Source organism: Thermobia domestica, chromosome 7 (assembly GCF_964235325.1).
Source record: "Thermobia domestica chromosome 7, izTheDome1.hap1.1, whole genome shotgun sequence".
NCBI classification, from domain to species: Eukaryota; Metazoa; Arthropoda; class Insecta; order Zygentoma; family Lepismatidae; genus Thermobia; species Thermobia domestica.
Window position 1 is genome coordinate 43,532,904 of NC_137460.1, and position 17,542 is coordinate 43,550,445.

The 17,542-nt window shown below is 34.0% G+C and overlaps 1 protein-coding gene across 2 annotated transcripts in view; it reads right to left on the reverse strand.

The window, feature by feature from the left end:
* LOC145688861 (uncharacterized) overlaps positions 1-17,542 on the reverse strand; it is a 402,147-nt gene that overhangs the window by 132,740 nt on the left and 251,865 nt on the right. For both annotated transcript variants that reach the window (XM_081763029.1, XM_081763030.1), the window contains exon 2: positions 5,353-5,502. Coding sequence is in view for 1 of the 2 variants with exons in the window: in XM_081763030.1 (XP_081619156.1) it covers positions 5,353-5,387 (35 nt within the window). In the remaining variant the exon portion in view is untranslated. The remainder of the gene's footprint in view (positions 1-5,352; positions 5,503-17,542) is intronic.

Genomic DNA, 17,542 nt, shown 5'->3' on the forward strand with positions numbered 1-17,542 from the left:
ATGCAAACTACAAATAAATAAATAACTCAAGGCCCAAGAGAAGACCTCTCTGCGGCCTGCACACCTTCAGATGAGAATGAAATTGCATTAAAATTATTAGTATATTATGTAGAATGGATTTTATACAGTAGGATATATATATAGGAATGGATTATATATATACAGTAGGAAGTCGAAAATCCGAACTAATTCGGACCACAAGTAGTTTGGATTTTCAAATTGTTCGGATTTTTGAAAATGACCAAGAAAATGCCATTTAGGCTTAAATATACTGTACGGTAGGCTCTTTTCTCGATATAGTGGTTATTGTTTAAATAGTGAGGTGGGTAGAGTTTTTGAGTATTTATTTTTGGCAGTTAAGTATTTTTGTTTGTTAGATATTAAATTAATTTAAGAGTCTTCATCCCGGCGAAATTAAAATACCGCTAATTTTACAGTAATTATGTGATATCTTCAAGTAGATAAAAGATAATTGAAATATGGAACAAGAGCACCCTAGACAATATTATTTTGCGTGAGGTACCGTTATCACAAGTCACCTAGTGGCTTTCCGTTTTCAGCTGTTTAGAAACGCGAAAATAAATGCCGATTTTCAAAATGGCTCGAAATCGAAAGCAGATAAGTGAGTCGTGATAACGGTTTCTTATGTAAAATAATATTGTCTAGGGCGCTCTTGTTCCATATTTCAATTATCTTTAATCTATTTGAAGATATCACATAATTACTGTAAAATTAGCGGTTTTTAATTTCGCCGGGATGAAGACTCTTAAGGATAATGTTTATTAACAGATTAGTTTTTTTTTAATAATAAGTAAGGCTTTATTTTTATTAAATAAAAGATTAAGGATATAAAATATTTTTTTGTTTTTATTTGGGAAACCAATTTGTTGAGCTTGGAGTTTATATAAATGATAGTATTTGATATATAAAATGAAAAATATAATTTATTGTAAGAATAGTGTTTGTTTATTTATGTTGTTTTGCAATTGTTGGATTAAGACTTGAATAATTATGAGGTGAGTCATTGGTTAATTTTTGGATGTTGATTGGATTTTTTAAAAAAGAAATTTATATGTTATATTTTTTGTTATTTAGACCCTGAGGTTCTCCATAACAGCTTTGTTTGTCCTCCTAATTAATTTTCACGCTACGTGACTGTCGGAGAACCTCATTAGCCCACGATAAGTGTTACTGTTCATAAACATTTCTTTTTTTAAATTCCTTTTTCACTTAATATATATAATAGGATGAAAAGCCTTTTTTTAAACTCAAGTTTTATAATTTCATTACATTATACAGTACATACCATACGTAAAGCTACTTACATTTAATGTTTCTGAAGAACCTGCTCGTACACTAAATTACACTGTTCTTGTAACTCACACTTAAAACTTAACTTGTATAAGCCTAAGGAAAAATTAAAATATGTATGACAAACAATTACATATGAATAAGCTTTTGTAAAAACACTGACTTCACACAACGCCGACGGACAACTCTATTGTTTGTTTATAGCTAGAAGACAAAATGGAAAGTGCTTCTAGGGAGCACGTTCGGATTATCGACGTCCTACTGTATATATATATATATATATATATATATATATATATATATATATACTACCTAAAGTGAAAAACTAGCAGTGAAAATAGCAACACTTTCCAAAAATTTCTGCTTTCATGTTTCCGTTTGGGCTTAAAACAAAGGGGTTTTGCAAAATCGATACTTTAAGTCAATTCTCTAGAAGTTGAAAGAAAAGGATTCACCGAGGACATACACTTGGCATTTCGAGAGCATTTCCTCAGTCGCACCACAGATGCCTAAAGACATGTAAAAATTCCAATTCAATTCAAATGTACTGGTAGTTATTGATGCACCTCCCTCAGAAAAATCCTGGATCCGACCGTTTACATACATACCTGTGCTATAGCTCCCTCCCCTTGATGATGAGGTAGACACTGGATAAAATGGGTTCAAAAGTGGCAATTTCTCAAACTCAGAGGAGGCAATTGCCCCTACCTGCCCTTCCCAAAATGACGTGCCTTGTCCGTATGAAGTTACTGTATTCTAAAACAAGTAGTAGTGTCACGTGTACACGACATAAAGGAGTTTGGTGTGTAAGGAGTATTGAAACCGGAACTGGTAGTAGATTTCTACCACTTCCCGGGTTAGTAGAGAAATTAAAGGGGAGAGATGGAATATATTCTTGGGACATTTAATGGATTGGAGAAAACAGCTATCTATTACAGGTTTTATTCAATGGCGATCAATTAAAATAGAAAGTCGTTGATTTTTTTTTCTCTCCCAGTCTGAATAGGGAGAGAAAACTCAATAGATTCCAAAAGAACAACTTCTTGCTATCTCTTATCACTTTTCTTTTATATAGAGTATTGAAACCGGAAGTTGTAGTTTAGTTTTTCACTTCCGGTATCAGTAGAGAATTACGGATGGAGATAAAATGTATTATTGCGACGCTTAAGCAATTATAGGAAACCATTTCTCTCTATCTATTACTGTTTTCACTCTATAGCGATCACCGTTCAAACCGGAAGTAGTTTATTTTCTGCCACTTCCGGTTTTAATAGAGAGATTAGAATGGAGATGGAATATATTCTTGATATGTTTAATTGATTGCAGAAAACCGCTTTTTCCTATAGATTACAGTTTTTGTTCTGTAAAGGTCGATGTTAAAAGCGGAAGTGGATCATTTTTGCCACTTCCGGTTTTAGTAGAGAGATTAGCGTGGAACTGGAGTATGGTCTTGAGACACTTAATTGATTGTAGAAAATTACTTTTGTCTATGACCGACATGGTTGGACATTCATGGCACGGTAGCTCAGTGATAGAGCGCTTAGTCCTGGTTCGATCCCTGACCAAGTAAGTTTGTGATGAACAACATCATGTCCGTATGTTTTTCTCGAGGTATCCCCGTTTCCTCCTCTTTCTCATTCCACTAATTCTTCCTTCATCATCCATTTCCATTAATAATCATCTTCTTTAGCCTAAAGGGCGTAATTGTGTGACATTAAACTGAAAGATTTCATTTCATCTTTCAGTTGGGCATTCATAATTGCAATAACAAAAGTTGTCCCAACGTTGTTGTCCAATCGACAATTTGCCATCATTTGCCCAACAGTTTCAACCCCTCACTATCAGTAACAACTTTAATTCTATTGTGAGAGGGTTAGCCATAATGGAAAATGAACGGCAAAGCAGCCAATTACAATGTAGGGCCAACATTGGCTGTTGGTTAGCCTACCGTTCCCTATTATTGGGCATACTTAACTGTCGGTATCGGTGTTGTTAAGGAATATTTCAATAATAATATTTTTTTCTTATATTTTTCCTTTTCTAATCGAAAGAAAACTTTAACAGCTTTGAATACATGCACTATCTTTTGTTTTAGCCGATTCATTTATATGGGACATTATTATTATTATTATTAAATGATTGAGCACTCTTGCGGCTAAGTGGTTAGTGCATGTATCATATCTTTGGGGTGAGAAACCTGGGTTTGATTTCCGGTAAGGGCTCATGTGTGGTTCGGCTTTCACGTTAAGGTGTAGATCAACATCTAATATAGCCTCGCTACTGAAGGGAGATCAAAATTGTAAATTAAATTTTTGAAATAATGTGGAATATAAATGGTTTGAATTTTCTGATTTCTTCTAGAAATCTCATTCAATAGTTTAATTTTGTTGATTTCTTTTAGAAATCTAGTTTAATGCTTTGAATTTGCTGATTTCTTCTAGATAATCTAATTCAATAGTTTAACTTTGCTGATTTCTTTTAGAAATTTAGTTTAATGGTTTGAATTTGCTGATTTCTTCTAGAAATCTGATTCAATAGTTTAATTTTGCTGATTTCTTTTAGAAATTTAGTTTAATGCTTTGAATTTGCTGATTTCTTCTAGAAATCTAATTCAATAGTTTAATTTTGCTGATTTCTTTTAGAAATTTAGTTTAACGGTTTGAATTTGCTGATTTCTTCTAGAAATCTGGTTTAAGGATTTGATTTTGCTGATTTATTCTAGAAATCTAGTTTAAGTTTTTGATTCTCCGGATTTCTTCTAGAAATCTAGTTTAATGGTTTGAATTTGCTGATTTCCTCTAGAAATCAAGTTTAATGGTTTGATTTTGCTGATTTCTTCCAGAAATCTAGTTTAAGAATTTGATTTTGCTGATTTATTCTAGAAATCTAATTTAATGGTTTGATTTGACTGATATTTTCTAGAAATCTAGTTTAATATCCCTGTCAGAAGAAGAAATTTGTAAAATCAGAATCTTTAAAAGTGCAATTTATTTCGTAAGGAAAACGAAAACAAAATATTTTTACTACAAATGAATGAATGGGCTTGAAAAAATGGCACAGTCATTCAAAGTGCCCTATCAGAACTACCTTTGGCTTGTGGCGCCCTCTCTGTAACTATTGAAGCTTCTAGAGATCTTCGCCACTGAATTAAACAGGAATATTTCTTTCCAAAGGTCGGAATGCAAGCCATTGAAGAATTAAGGTTTACTTTTACAAGACAGATAATTTATGACTTCTTCTTTTCCATTTTTTAAAAATAATATCATATCTCAGGAGAAAGCAATATCTTTCAACGTTGACCATAGGCTGTAATGAGTAGCCATACAATATATATATTCCTGTCTCTCTCTCTGTAAGAACAAAATAGAAGAAGAAAAGGAGACATTGATATATTTTGGCTATAAAAGTAAACTAAAAAGTAACAAATGTAAATTTTAATTAGCATTTACCTCACTTGTGCATTACAGAAATCATCATTATCTTTTTCTAATGGCGATGGTGATGCGGGCAGAGTAGGGGAAGATTAGAATAAAATATTTACACTCTGTATATTAACGTATAATTATACTCCTAAATAAATTTACAAAAAAAGAAAAAAAGAAATAAACAGTACCTCCAGAATTTCTGTTCCTTTATGTTATGTTATTTTTTTATTAAACAGAGTTTTTTCTCTTTTTTACAGAGAGAGAGAGAGAGAGAAAGAGAGAAAAGATGAAGATAGCTTAGCTTATGTTATATAGGAGGAAGATACTGTATTAAATTATCTTCGCTTTTGCTCCGCCCCACCCCGCCACTCTCTTGTAGGACATTAGTTAAACTCTGTTGACTCTAGTCTTTTGTCTCCACCATACACACCGTACCTTTCACCATTGAAACAAGCCATTCGTCATCCTTTAATATCAGTTCCATCGTATATTCTTATTTAGCGCTCTCCTTCTTTGAAAAAAAAATGTGGGAGGTATATTTTTTGTGTGGGTGGCAGGAGGAAAGGAGTAACTTTTAGAATTAAAAAGAAAAAAAACAGGAAAGATCACTACCTACCAGTTTTTTTCTTCATTAATTTTGTCCCATCCCATTTTTTCTTTTTTCTTTCTTTGCTTGCTTCAGGCAGTCAGCCTCTAGAATTCTTGTTTTAACTTCTGCGCACAACGTTGCCAGATTGTTCGTTGACATCCATATTAATAACTGTCCCTGTAACGAAAAAAGAATTTGCATTGAAAGACCAAAAAAAAAAAAAAAACACCCCATCCTTGTTCTGGTTGAGAAAAAATAATAGATGACATTATATCATGCATTAGTTTTCTAATGGCTTTGTGTGATTTTTTAAAACTTTCTTTTCTGTGACTGAATAGAACATGTTTCTTCTGTTCTCGAGCTCGTTTCCCACTTTTTTTTTGTCCTCATACCCTTTTGTGCCTTCTTTGATTAAATAAATTATTAAATAGTGCGGAAATAACATTGGAATATGGCAATCAATCTTCCGTCTAATTCAAGCTTTAAATATACAAATAATAAATCAAATCTAGAAATTCCTTAAACGTTTCGGGACCGTAACATTCCCTTCTTCAGATTTGCCTCGCTTCTATAGTGATCGCGAGAAGTTGTGAAGCTTGATCTAGATCTATCTATCAATTTCAGCACCCAATAGAACTTGAGGGTGTGTCCCAGTCGTCAACCCGCACCAAGGAATTTTTGTCTGTATCATCTCTGGCGCTATACCGAGAATAACTCCCAAGGGTGCAATGTTGTAGGATCGCCGCTAAGTTTTATTTTGTTTTTATTGTTGTTTTCGTTGTTCTATACTTTTGCTATTCAAATTAATTTGTGTCGTATTCACGGCGAAAGAGCCAATCAGCGTTTGGTGGAGAACGATGTTTCAACAAAGTAGGTTGTTGCTGCCAATCGGTTTTCGAACGTGACGTCATGGATTGTCCTTGTAACCAGTGCATTCTTGCAATCAGTTTCGCATGTCAGCGTGAGGCACAGTGCAAGAAGATCAGATTATGAATTACCAGTATTAAATAACTATCATTTTTGTGTCTTTTATTTTATAAAAGCATCTTCTTGTATTGTGCCTGGATTGCTTTGTTGACTTTCTCGTACATCCTTATCGAACGTTGTGTTCAAATAATTTATACAGACTAGCGCTCGAACACAAAACAAACGGAAAAGCATAACACGCTTTCAGCCACCATGTGCTTCTAGACACAGATATTTTCGGAATTTCTACGCTGCTGACGAGAGATCAACTGGTTAGTTCCGTAGTCGTATGTTAGAGGCGCTACGGTTCGACTTATTTTCAGTTTTTTCGCGGAGTTTGCGGTCTGTACATTCTTGTCTGTGGTTGTTGGAGCTGTTTCACTTTCTCTCAGGTTTGCACTCGGAATGCAGCTCCACGAATCGTACCGAATTCTGCCGATGCATTACACGTGAGGGAAAGCAGTTTCATGATTCGTATAGAGCCCAAGCTTCACGGGTCATCGCGGTCACTATAGGAAGAACGTAGGGCATTTTCTTCAAACGAAATTTAAAATGCTTGAGTCTGGTGTAACCAAATAAGAAGGAAAGAGGAAATACCATGAAGTTTCGTTTCGTGTTATTAAAGTAGCCTACGGTATATTTTTAAGTTGTGAGAATTTAACACGGAAACCGGAAGTGTTCCGGTTGAAATAACTTAAACTGTAACTTCCGATTGAAATAGAGAGATAAGGTCAGAGATAGAACTTATTCATGATGTTGAAGCCATCCGTTAGCCTTTTCTCGCTATCGTTTTTCCTCTATGAAAATTAATGGAACCTATTCGTGAGACGCTGAACCAATTCCAAAAAATCGCTTCTCGCTATCTTTTACCATATTCGCTCTATGCAGATCAAAACACATTGAAACCAGAAGCTGCAGTTAATTTCCACACTTCCGGTTTTAGTTGAGAGATAAGGGTAAATAGATACTGCCGGTTTTAGTACAAAAAATAAGGGTAGATGGATTCTTTCGGTTTCAATAGAGAGATAATGATGGATGAATTCTTCCGGTTTTAGTAAAGAGATAAGAGTGTATGGATACTTTCGGTTTTAATAGAGAGATAAGGATGGATTGATAGTTCCGGTTTTAGGAGAAAGATAAGGAGGAATGGATACTTCTGGTTTTAGTAGAGAGATAAAGGTAAATGGATACTTTCGGTTTTAATAAAGAGATAAGTATGAATAGAAACTTCTGGTTTTAGTAGAGAGATAAGGATGAACGGATACTTCTGGTTTTAGTAGAGAGATAACGGTGTATGGATACTTCCGGTTTTAGTAAAGAGATAAGGTGGATAGATACTTTTAGTTTTAGTAAAGAAATAAGGGTAGATTGATACTTCTGCTTTTAGTAGAGAGATAGGGAGAATTGATAGTTCCGGTTTTAGTAGAAAGATAAGGAGAAATGGATACTTCTGGTTTTAGTAGAGAGATAAAGGTAAATGGATACTTTCGGTTTTAATAAAGAGATAAGTATGAATAGAAACTTCTGGTTTTAGTAGAGAGATAAGAATGAATGGATACTTCCGGTTTTAGTAGAGAGATAAGGATGGATGCATATTTCCGGTTTTAGTAAAGAGATAAGGGGGCGGGTGATTGGATACTTTCGATTTTAGTAGAAATAAAGTATGGATGGGTACTTATGGTTTTAGTAAAGAGATAAGAATGGATGTTTGCGGAATTTATGCTTGGGAAACAAGATGTAGCTATATGGGATGAAATTAGGAAAAGAAAAGAAAGAAATTGGATGAATATAGTGGCATAAAGAGAAAGGTAATGAAGAAGACTCAGATTGTCTGGAAGAAGAGACAAAGCCAAAAGAACTAAGAATAAGCAAAACATGTTATAAAATTCAATAGGAGCAGATACCAATAAATAAATAAATAAATAAATAAATAGTGCAAGTGAGCTCATATGGATTGTAATTGGGCAAAGAGAAAAAAAAAAATAACGACTGAGACCAAGAAGAAAAACGATAAGAGGTTCAAGTTAAGGAATATAAAATTGGGAAAATAGACTGAAGGATAGAACTCAAAGAAAACGACAAAGGAATTAAATACATTGAAAGAAAAGAATAAGAAAGATAGAAAGACACTGGAACTTATGTAAGACATATCAATACATGACAAGAAAATATTCTGACGTTATGTTAGAAAATTGAAAATGACAAAGGAAAAGCATTACAGGAAGCCAAAGAAAAGGAAAACAGGAAACAAGAAGAAAAACAGTGGCAAAAGTGAGAAACAAAATTAAAGGAAACAAGTAGTACTAAAGGAAGGAGAAGAAACCTAGCTGGGAAGAAGAAAAGGATGAATAGATAAATCTGGTATCATCACTGGCAGTGGCGGATCTAGAAGATAAAAACTGGGGAGGGGGAGGCAGCCAGAACTCAGACTATGGTACGTATATCATGAGTTTACTATAAACTTTCAAAAATATATAAATAATACCTTAAATTATTTTTGTCAGTCAAAAAACTGAGGGTAGGCCCCGTGGCTTCAGACTAGATCCACCACTTCACTGGCCTGAGTCCGCGCGAGTCAAAGAAGCCCCAAATGAATAATGAAATGAAATATTTCTCTTTTACGACCCATATTTATGCCGTGTAGACTAAAAGGAGACGATGATAATGAGAATAAATGAAACGGTTGAATGAAGAAAGCGGGAGGAAAAGTGAGAATCAGGAGAAAATTAACGCACGTGGTATTTGTCAATCACAAACCCATGTGGCGCTAGCTGGGATCGAACCACGGACCCCACAAACTAGAGGTGAATGATCTACCGCTGAGTTACCGTGGTATCTAGTCCCAATTGGAAAATGACCATCTTTTATCCATCGTAAATTTGAGAATTCGGGACCCCAATATCACCCGTTAAAGTTTCATTTGCGTCAGCGACAAACGTTCTTTCAGTTTGGTAAAATTTATTTTGGGAATAACCAGGGGTGTAGCCAAGGGGGGGGGGCCGTCGGGGCCAGGCCTCCCAAATGGTTTCCTGGCCCCCCAAAATGACCAGCTTTTAAAACATCATAGTAAAATTATCTCGCTTCATTCATTTAAAAGTAACAAATTTTATTGACAATTAATAATTTACAGTAAAATAGTATGGAGAAATATTGTTTTTCCATACCGATCGAAAAATAGTATAGTATCTCTTCCTTATACCGATCGAAAAATAGGATACTGTTTTTTGTGACATCAGATTACACAATTTACTGCGATTTATATTTGATAGTTTGAAGACAAACGTTTTAACAAGGTACTACAAATACAGCCATAAAGCAAAGGCACTAAACTGATTTGTAACTACTGTATATTTTTATATGCTTTAAGAAGTGTTTTAAAAGACATAGAGGATGGAAAGTTTGGTGAGAAACAATGTTTTTATTCAATTTGGATTTCATTCGCTCTGTCTTTTATTTCTACCCAGTGTAATAAAATAATTGTTTTTTTTAGTCACGAATAATAAATAAGTATTTTTGTCAGGAAACCGTAAAGAAATTACGTGAAATTTCAAAGAAAATCAATCTTGTGTAGATAGGTTCTGTATACAAGGTCTTAAATTTAAATATAAAGGTAAGAAAGAAAAATTCTGTCGCTTTTTCACCCACCACCTTCGAACATCAATATGTCACCTAACCTGGAAGATCAAAAATAGTCCCCATCAGCATCGACGACCTTCTGAAAACGTTCTGGAAGGCCATGGAATCCATCGCGGTAGAACTTGGTGGGCCGTGAAACGAAGAACGTATCGGCTGCATTTTGGACTTTTACTAGGGATTTGAACTGGCGTCCTCTAAGGTGATTGTCCAAAGAATGGAACAGGTGATAATCGGACGGTGCAATACCCGGGGAATATAGTGGTTGCAATATTGTTTCCCATCCAAGGCGGAGAATGGTGTCCTGAGTCATCCTAGCCACATGGGACTCAGCGTTGTCCCGTAAACGAGGACTCATTTGCAATTCTGAAGTGATGGCTCCAGAGTTTTGAGTTTTTCTCCAGCACAGCTCAACTGCTGACACTACACAGTTGCATTGATACTCTGACCAACTGGTAGCAGTTCCCGATGCACGATGCACCAAACACACAGAAGGACTTTCTTCTGGTACAGTGCTGGTTTCGGCTGTTTTGAAATCTGTTCATGGGATACTAACCAATGATAACGGCGCCGTGGAGCTTCGTATAGGACCCTCAACGAAACAGTAAATAAACACAGGACCCTTCCTGTGTTTTTATCACATGTCAACGCCCTGTCCAGAAATGGCTCCGAAACAGTAAATAAACACAGGCGACTGCCGCGTTGCCTTCTGGCCCGGAGTCAAAACATGTGAGACCCATCGACCCAACTTGTAGTGCTTCCCAAGTTGATGGATGTGCTGCCGAATGGTTTCTCCACACACTGAATTGTAGTCCCAGTTCCTCTTTGTACGTGTGTTGGTCTTCTGGTACGTGGTGTTTTCGGGTGTTTCGTCATCGTTCTTAAACTTGTTAAACCATCACTGCACTGTCCGCGTCGTCACGACACCCTCACCAAAAGCCTGGTATATCTTCCGTCCCGCTACAGCGGCGTTTGACCTCCATTTGAACTCGTTCAGCATACATGCTCTTATGACGCTCTGTGGATGTCCCATGTTCCCTCTGTCTTTATGTAAGTTCACTGTGTATCTGAATTGCCTCAACCAGGTAGTATGTTGGATATACCCACACCAACAACTGACGTTCGCCGTATCTCCACTCGTATTCAACTCACGGTGTAAGGTCCAATTGAACACAGATCTCCACGAAAAGGAACAGAACTTTCTTGGTTACCTTTACAGTTATGCACAAAAGTATAGCGTTTGGTCCCAGGCAGTAGTTCTTGATTAAGCATAATAAAAACTATCTTGAATATAATTTATGGAGATTATTATTATTATTATTATTATTATTATTATTATTATTATTATTATTATTATTATTATTATTATTAATAATAATAATAATAATAATAATAATAATAATAATAAGAAGAAGAAGAAGAAGAAGAAGAAGAAGAAGCTAAAATAGTGTTTTTAGTTTTCCAGAAGGCCTCCTTCCTTTCAGGCCTCAAAAACACTAGCAGCAACACATTTTTTTTTTTGGCTTTGTACATTGTAGCTGTCCCCCCCTCAAAAACGACGGGCCCCTCCTACACAAACCTGCTGGCTTCACCCCTGGGAATAACTGTGGTATGGCTGCAATGTACAACAGCGGTATGGCTGGAACGTAAAGAAAATTACATTATTTTTAATTTACTGAAAATTGTACTCATTTGTTCTTCCATTCTGCACTTATTTTCCGAACTAATTTCATCAAACGAAAAGAACTTTTGTCGCAGATTGTACATGGAAGGTGACCTTAAGTGTTTGAATGTAAAACATCAATAATTTCGGGGTAAAACATTCAATTATTATTATTATTTAAAAAAAAAAAGAAAGCCCTTTTTCGTAACGATTCAGCATACAGAAGTAATACATCCAATGAACGTTAGGAGTAGCAAATAATAAAGAAATAGTGTGGGGAACGAACTTAATAAGGAAGGGACGCTAATGGAGATGCAAGAAAAGAAATAAAAAAAAGGAAGTAGAAATGGAAGAAGACATAATAAGTTTGTATATGAGGCTTTTAAGCATGGAGTCGAGCTGAGTTCATCAGAAAAAACAAACCATTTCTACCCTCTCCTCTTTACTTTATGCTGCGAATATGGAATAAGTGTTTGTCATCTCCTGACATCCCCCCTTCCCCTTCCAAAAGCCCTTATCATGGAGTGGTATTATCTGTTGATTTATGAGAATCAGGAGGTTATTGCATTTAGGCACACTGGCTCGACACCATCTTATTTTCCTTTCGCTTCTTCCGCCCTCTGTCGGAAGGTGCTGAAAGTAGAAAGTAGATGTCGTTGTCATCTGCATATAGATTATATATATATATATATATATATATATATATATATATATATATATATATATATATATATATATATATATTCTTATTTCTTCGTTCCAATGGTAAAAAAGGGGATGAGAAAAGGATATTTTTAAAGTTAAAAATAAAGGGGGGAGACGGTTTCTTGTGAAGAACATTGTTATACTGAAAACAATGTAATGATTTTGAGAAGAAAAAATCCCCTTTCAATGGTTTTAAGAATTTTTCTTCAGTGGCGGGTCTAGAAGGTAAAAAGTGGGGGGTGGTCAGCCAGAACCCAGACTATGATAGGTATATCATGAGTTTACTACAAATTTTCAAAAATATTTAAATACATAATAGCTTCAATTATTTTTACCGGCCAAAAAACTGAAGGAAGGGGGGAACTAGGCTCTCCCGGACCCGGGTTAGATCCGTTCCTGTCTTCTTTTGTTAAATATGCACTCCATTTCACTTAATTAATAATTAACATAAAATTAACGAGTATCAGGTTTGCTTCATGTGTTCTTGGCCTTCATTTGATTCCCCCCCCCCCGAAACAGAATCAATCTCAAGCGTACTGTATCATTAGAAGTTCCCAACGTTATTTGCCTGGTTCTCCCCTTCTAAAACACTGCACATATTACGCCTTTCTTTCTTCCCATTCATTAGCGATATATTCTTTTTCTTTTTGGTCTCTTCTGAGATTTCAGATACGTACACCACTGAATTCTGACATATTATAATTATTGTTATCAGCGTCGTAACTTAGATTTTTTGGGGGGGACATTAATACGCGTATTTAAGCCCCCTAAAAAAAGTTCTTTTCTAATTCTTGGGCCCACTCTTTCAATCTTTCTCTTACTTTCTATGCCCTCCCCCGGAGCCTCTGGGCCCTCCCTCACGACAAGGTCTGTGGGGGCGTTAGTTACGCCCCTGGGCCCGTTCCATACATGACAAATTAATTAAGGGGACAATATTGACAAATCTCAAAGTCATGTGAATAAACATTATTTCTAGGCCTCCTAATATTAGACTTTTTTTTTTTACTGAAATGGGCCTACGACTCATTTTTGTTTTATTTACATTTTGTGTGCTGTTTTATTTAAGTAATGTAGTGAACCTGCTCGATGCTTCATTTATAATTTCATGTTCGTTTCGTATATTTAGTAAGAATTTCTGTCTTAAAGTGGGCCACCGTATAACCGCGAGGAGCTCCTCTGGGAGAGTAACTGCCCTCCTGCCCCCACAAGTTACTGCCCTTATTATTATTATTATTATTATTATTATTATTATTATTATTATTATTATTATTATTATTATTATTATTATTATTATTATTAATCTCTTACTTGATAAGTTCATGAAATCCGTGTTGCACACTGAAATAGCATGTCTTGTACTTATTTATGATAATATCGTAAAGTATTTTAATTAGCTTAATTATTATTAGTTTTCAATAATGTAAGAATCTTCAGTAGGAATAAGAAAGGTAAAATGTCAAAAGACGTAGCGTTGTGAGAAGTTTGTTTAAGGCTATTCGGTAAATGGCCGTTACAAATGGAATGGTGCTTTACACTGCACAACTCGGACAGCGTTATATTGTACAAATATACAGAATTTATACGTTTACTACTATACGGAAATCTGTACAGAGCATACGTTACCATATTCTTCACACGAACTACCTTTTTCTCACTTTGATGTTACATCATCCCACTTGCAGGGTGTTTAACATCTAATAGTCTTCCGTATATTACATACGTCAACCATATGTTACATAGACTGTACGTCCATCTGTATGTGATATCCTTGCCCCCTCTATGTAATTCTTTCTTTCATACGGAAAGTAAGTATAGATGTCAACACTTATATAGAAAGTAAGTATAGATGTCAACACTTATACAGAAAGTAAGTATAGATGTCAACACTTATACGGAAAGTAAGTATAGATGTCAACACTTATACGGAAAGTAAGTATAGATGTCAACACTTATACGGAAAGTAAGTATAGATGTCAACACTTATACGGAAAGTAAGTATAGATGTCAACACTTATACAGAAAGTAAGTATAGATGTCAACACTTATACAGAAAGTAAGTATAGATGTCAACACTTATACGGAAAGTAAGTATAGATATCAACACTTATACAGAAAGTAAGTATAGATGTCAACACTTATACGGAAAGTAAGTATAGATGTCAACACTTATACGGAAAGTAAGTATAGATGTCAACACTTATACGGAAAGTAAGTATAGATGTCAACACTTATACGGAAAGTAAGTATAGATGTCAACACTTATACGGAAAGTAAGTATAGATGTCAACACTTATACGGAAAGTAAGTATAGATGTCAACACTTATACGGAAAGTAAGTATAGATGTCAACACTTATACGGAAAGTAAGTATAGATGTCAACACTTATATGAAAAGTAAGTATAGATGTCAACACTTATATGAAAAGTAAGTATAGATGTCAACACTTATACGGAAAGTAAGTATAGATGTCAACACTTATACGGAAAGTAAGTATAGATGTCAACACTTATATGAAAAGTAAGTATAGATGTCAACACTTATACGGAAAGTAAGTATAGATGTCAACACTTATACGGAAAGTAAGTATAGATGTCAACACTTATACGGAAAGTAAGTATAGATGTCAACACTTATACGGAAAGTAAGTATAGATGTCAACACTTATACGGAAAGTAAGTATAGATGTCAACACTTATACGGAAAGTAAGTATAGATGTCAACACTTATACGGAAAGTAAGTATAGATGTCAACACTTATACGGAAAGTAAGTATAGATGTCAACACTTATATGGAAAGTAAGTATAGATGTCAACACTTATACGGAAAGTAAGTATAGATGTCAACACTTATACGGAAAGTAAGTATAGATGTCAACACTTATACGGAAAGTAAGTATAGATGTCAACACTTATACGGAAAGTAAGTATAGATGTCAACACTTATACGGAAAGTAAGTATAGATGTCAACACTTATACGGAAAGTAAGTATAGATGTCAACACTATATATGAAAAGTAAGTATAGATGTCAACACTTATACGGAAAGTAAGTATAGATGTCAACACTATATATGAAAAGTAAGTATAGATGTCAACACTATATACGGAAAGTAAGTATAGATGTCAACACTATATATGAAAAGTAAGTATAGATGTCAACACTATATACGGAAAGTAAGTATAGATGTCAACACTATATATGAAAAGTAAGTATAGATGTCAACACTATATATGAAAAGTAAGTATAGATGTCAACACTTATACGGAAAGTAAGTATAGATGTCAACACTTATACGGAAAGTAAGTATAGATGTCAACACTTATACGGAAAGTAAGTATAGATGTCAACACTTATACGGAAAGTAAGTATAGATGTCAACACTTATACGGAAAGTAAGTATAGATGTCAACACTTATATGGAAAGTAAGTATAGATATCAACACTTATATGAAAAGTAAGTATAGATGTCAACACTTATACGGAAAGTAAGTATAGATGTCAACACTTATACGGAAAGTAAGTATAGATGTCAACACTTATACGGAAAGTAAGTATAGATGTCAACACTTATATGAAAAGTAAGTATAGATGTCAACACTTATATGAAAAGTAAGTATAGATGTCAACACTTATACGGAAAGTAAGTATAGATGTCAACACTTATACGGAAAGTAAGTATAGATGTCAACACTTATACGGAAAGTAAGTATAGATGTCAACACTTATACGGAAAGTAAGTATAGATGTCAACACTTATACGGAAAGTAAGTATAGATGTCAACACTTATATGAAAAGTAAGTATAGATGTCAACACTTATACGGAAAGTAAGTATAGATGTCAACTCTTATATGGAAAGTAAGTATAGATGTCAACACTTATACGGAAAGTAAGTATAGATGTCAACACTTATATGAAAAGTAAGTATAGATGTCAACACTTATACGGAAAGTAAGTATAGATGTTAACACTTATATGAAAAGTAAGTATAGATGTCAACACTTATACGGAAAGTAAGTATAGATGTCAACACTATATACGGAAAGTAAGTATAGATGTCAACACTATATACGGAAAGTAAGTATAGATGTCAACACTTATACGGAAAGTAAGTATAGATGTCAACACTTATACGGAAAGTAAGTATAGATGTCAACACTTATATGGAAAGTAAGTATAGATGTCAACACTTATATGGAAAGTAAGTATAGATGTCAACACTTATACGGAAAGTAAGTATAGATGTCAACACTTATATGGAAAGTAAGTATAGATATCAACACTTATATGAAAAGTAAGTATAGATGTCAACACTTATACGGAAAGTAAGTATAGATGTCAACACTTATACGGAAAGTAAGTATAGATGTCAACACTTATACGGAAAGTAAGTATAGATGTCAACACTATATACGGAAAGTAAGTATAGTATAATAATAAGTATAGTAAGTATATAAAGTAAGTATAGTAAGTATAATAATAATAATAATAATAATAATAATAATAATAATAATAATAATAATAATAATAATAATAATAATAATAAAGTGTTTAAAAGCAGAAATAATTTAATACTGCTATCTATAAAAAAAATTGAAGTCATGCCAAGCCCAATATACTAATGTGTCATAAAATTACAATCGAAGTAATTTTATATTAAGCACTAATATGCTCAGCTTGATACTATTTTAAATGTTGATAATGGATAATAATGGTAATAAATTATTTCCCGGTTTTAAACGGTTTATTATTATTATTTCCTGCTTTTTATTATTTTCGTTTTTCAGGAATCTTTTAAAGTAGGTTCATATTTTTTTTAGTTCTTTTTTTCTCGAATATTCGGCTAAGTCCAATATCCTAACTTTGATAGCCCATAAATAACTCGGGAATTATTATTATTATTACTTTCTGTTTTCGAAAGCTTTATTATTATTATTATTATTATTATTATTATTATTTTCTGCTTTTAACGCTTTTGTTTACTGTTTTTTAGTGCTTTTAGAAAATCTGTTCAGTTTTTTTTTAAATATATTTATTTCCTTTTTAGTGCGTTTTAAAATCAGCTCTTTTTCTCTTAAGTGTGCTTTATTTTTTCAGTTTCAATGTTCAAGATGTTCTTCACATTCAGCGACCAATCACTAAAAAAGTGGATTATATTTTCGCAACATATAGAGCAAAACTAGCATCTAATCAGTCATGACATCGCTAATGCAACAAACAGTTCCCAACCAGTTGAGGAAGATAGTTGAC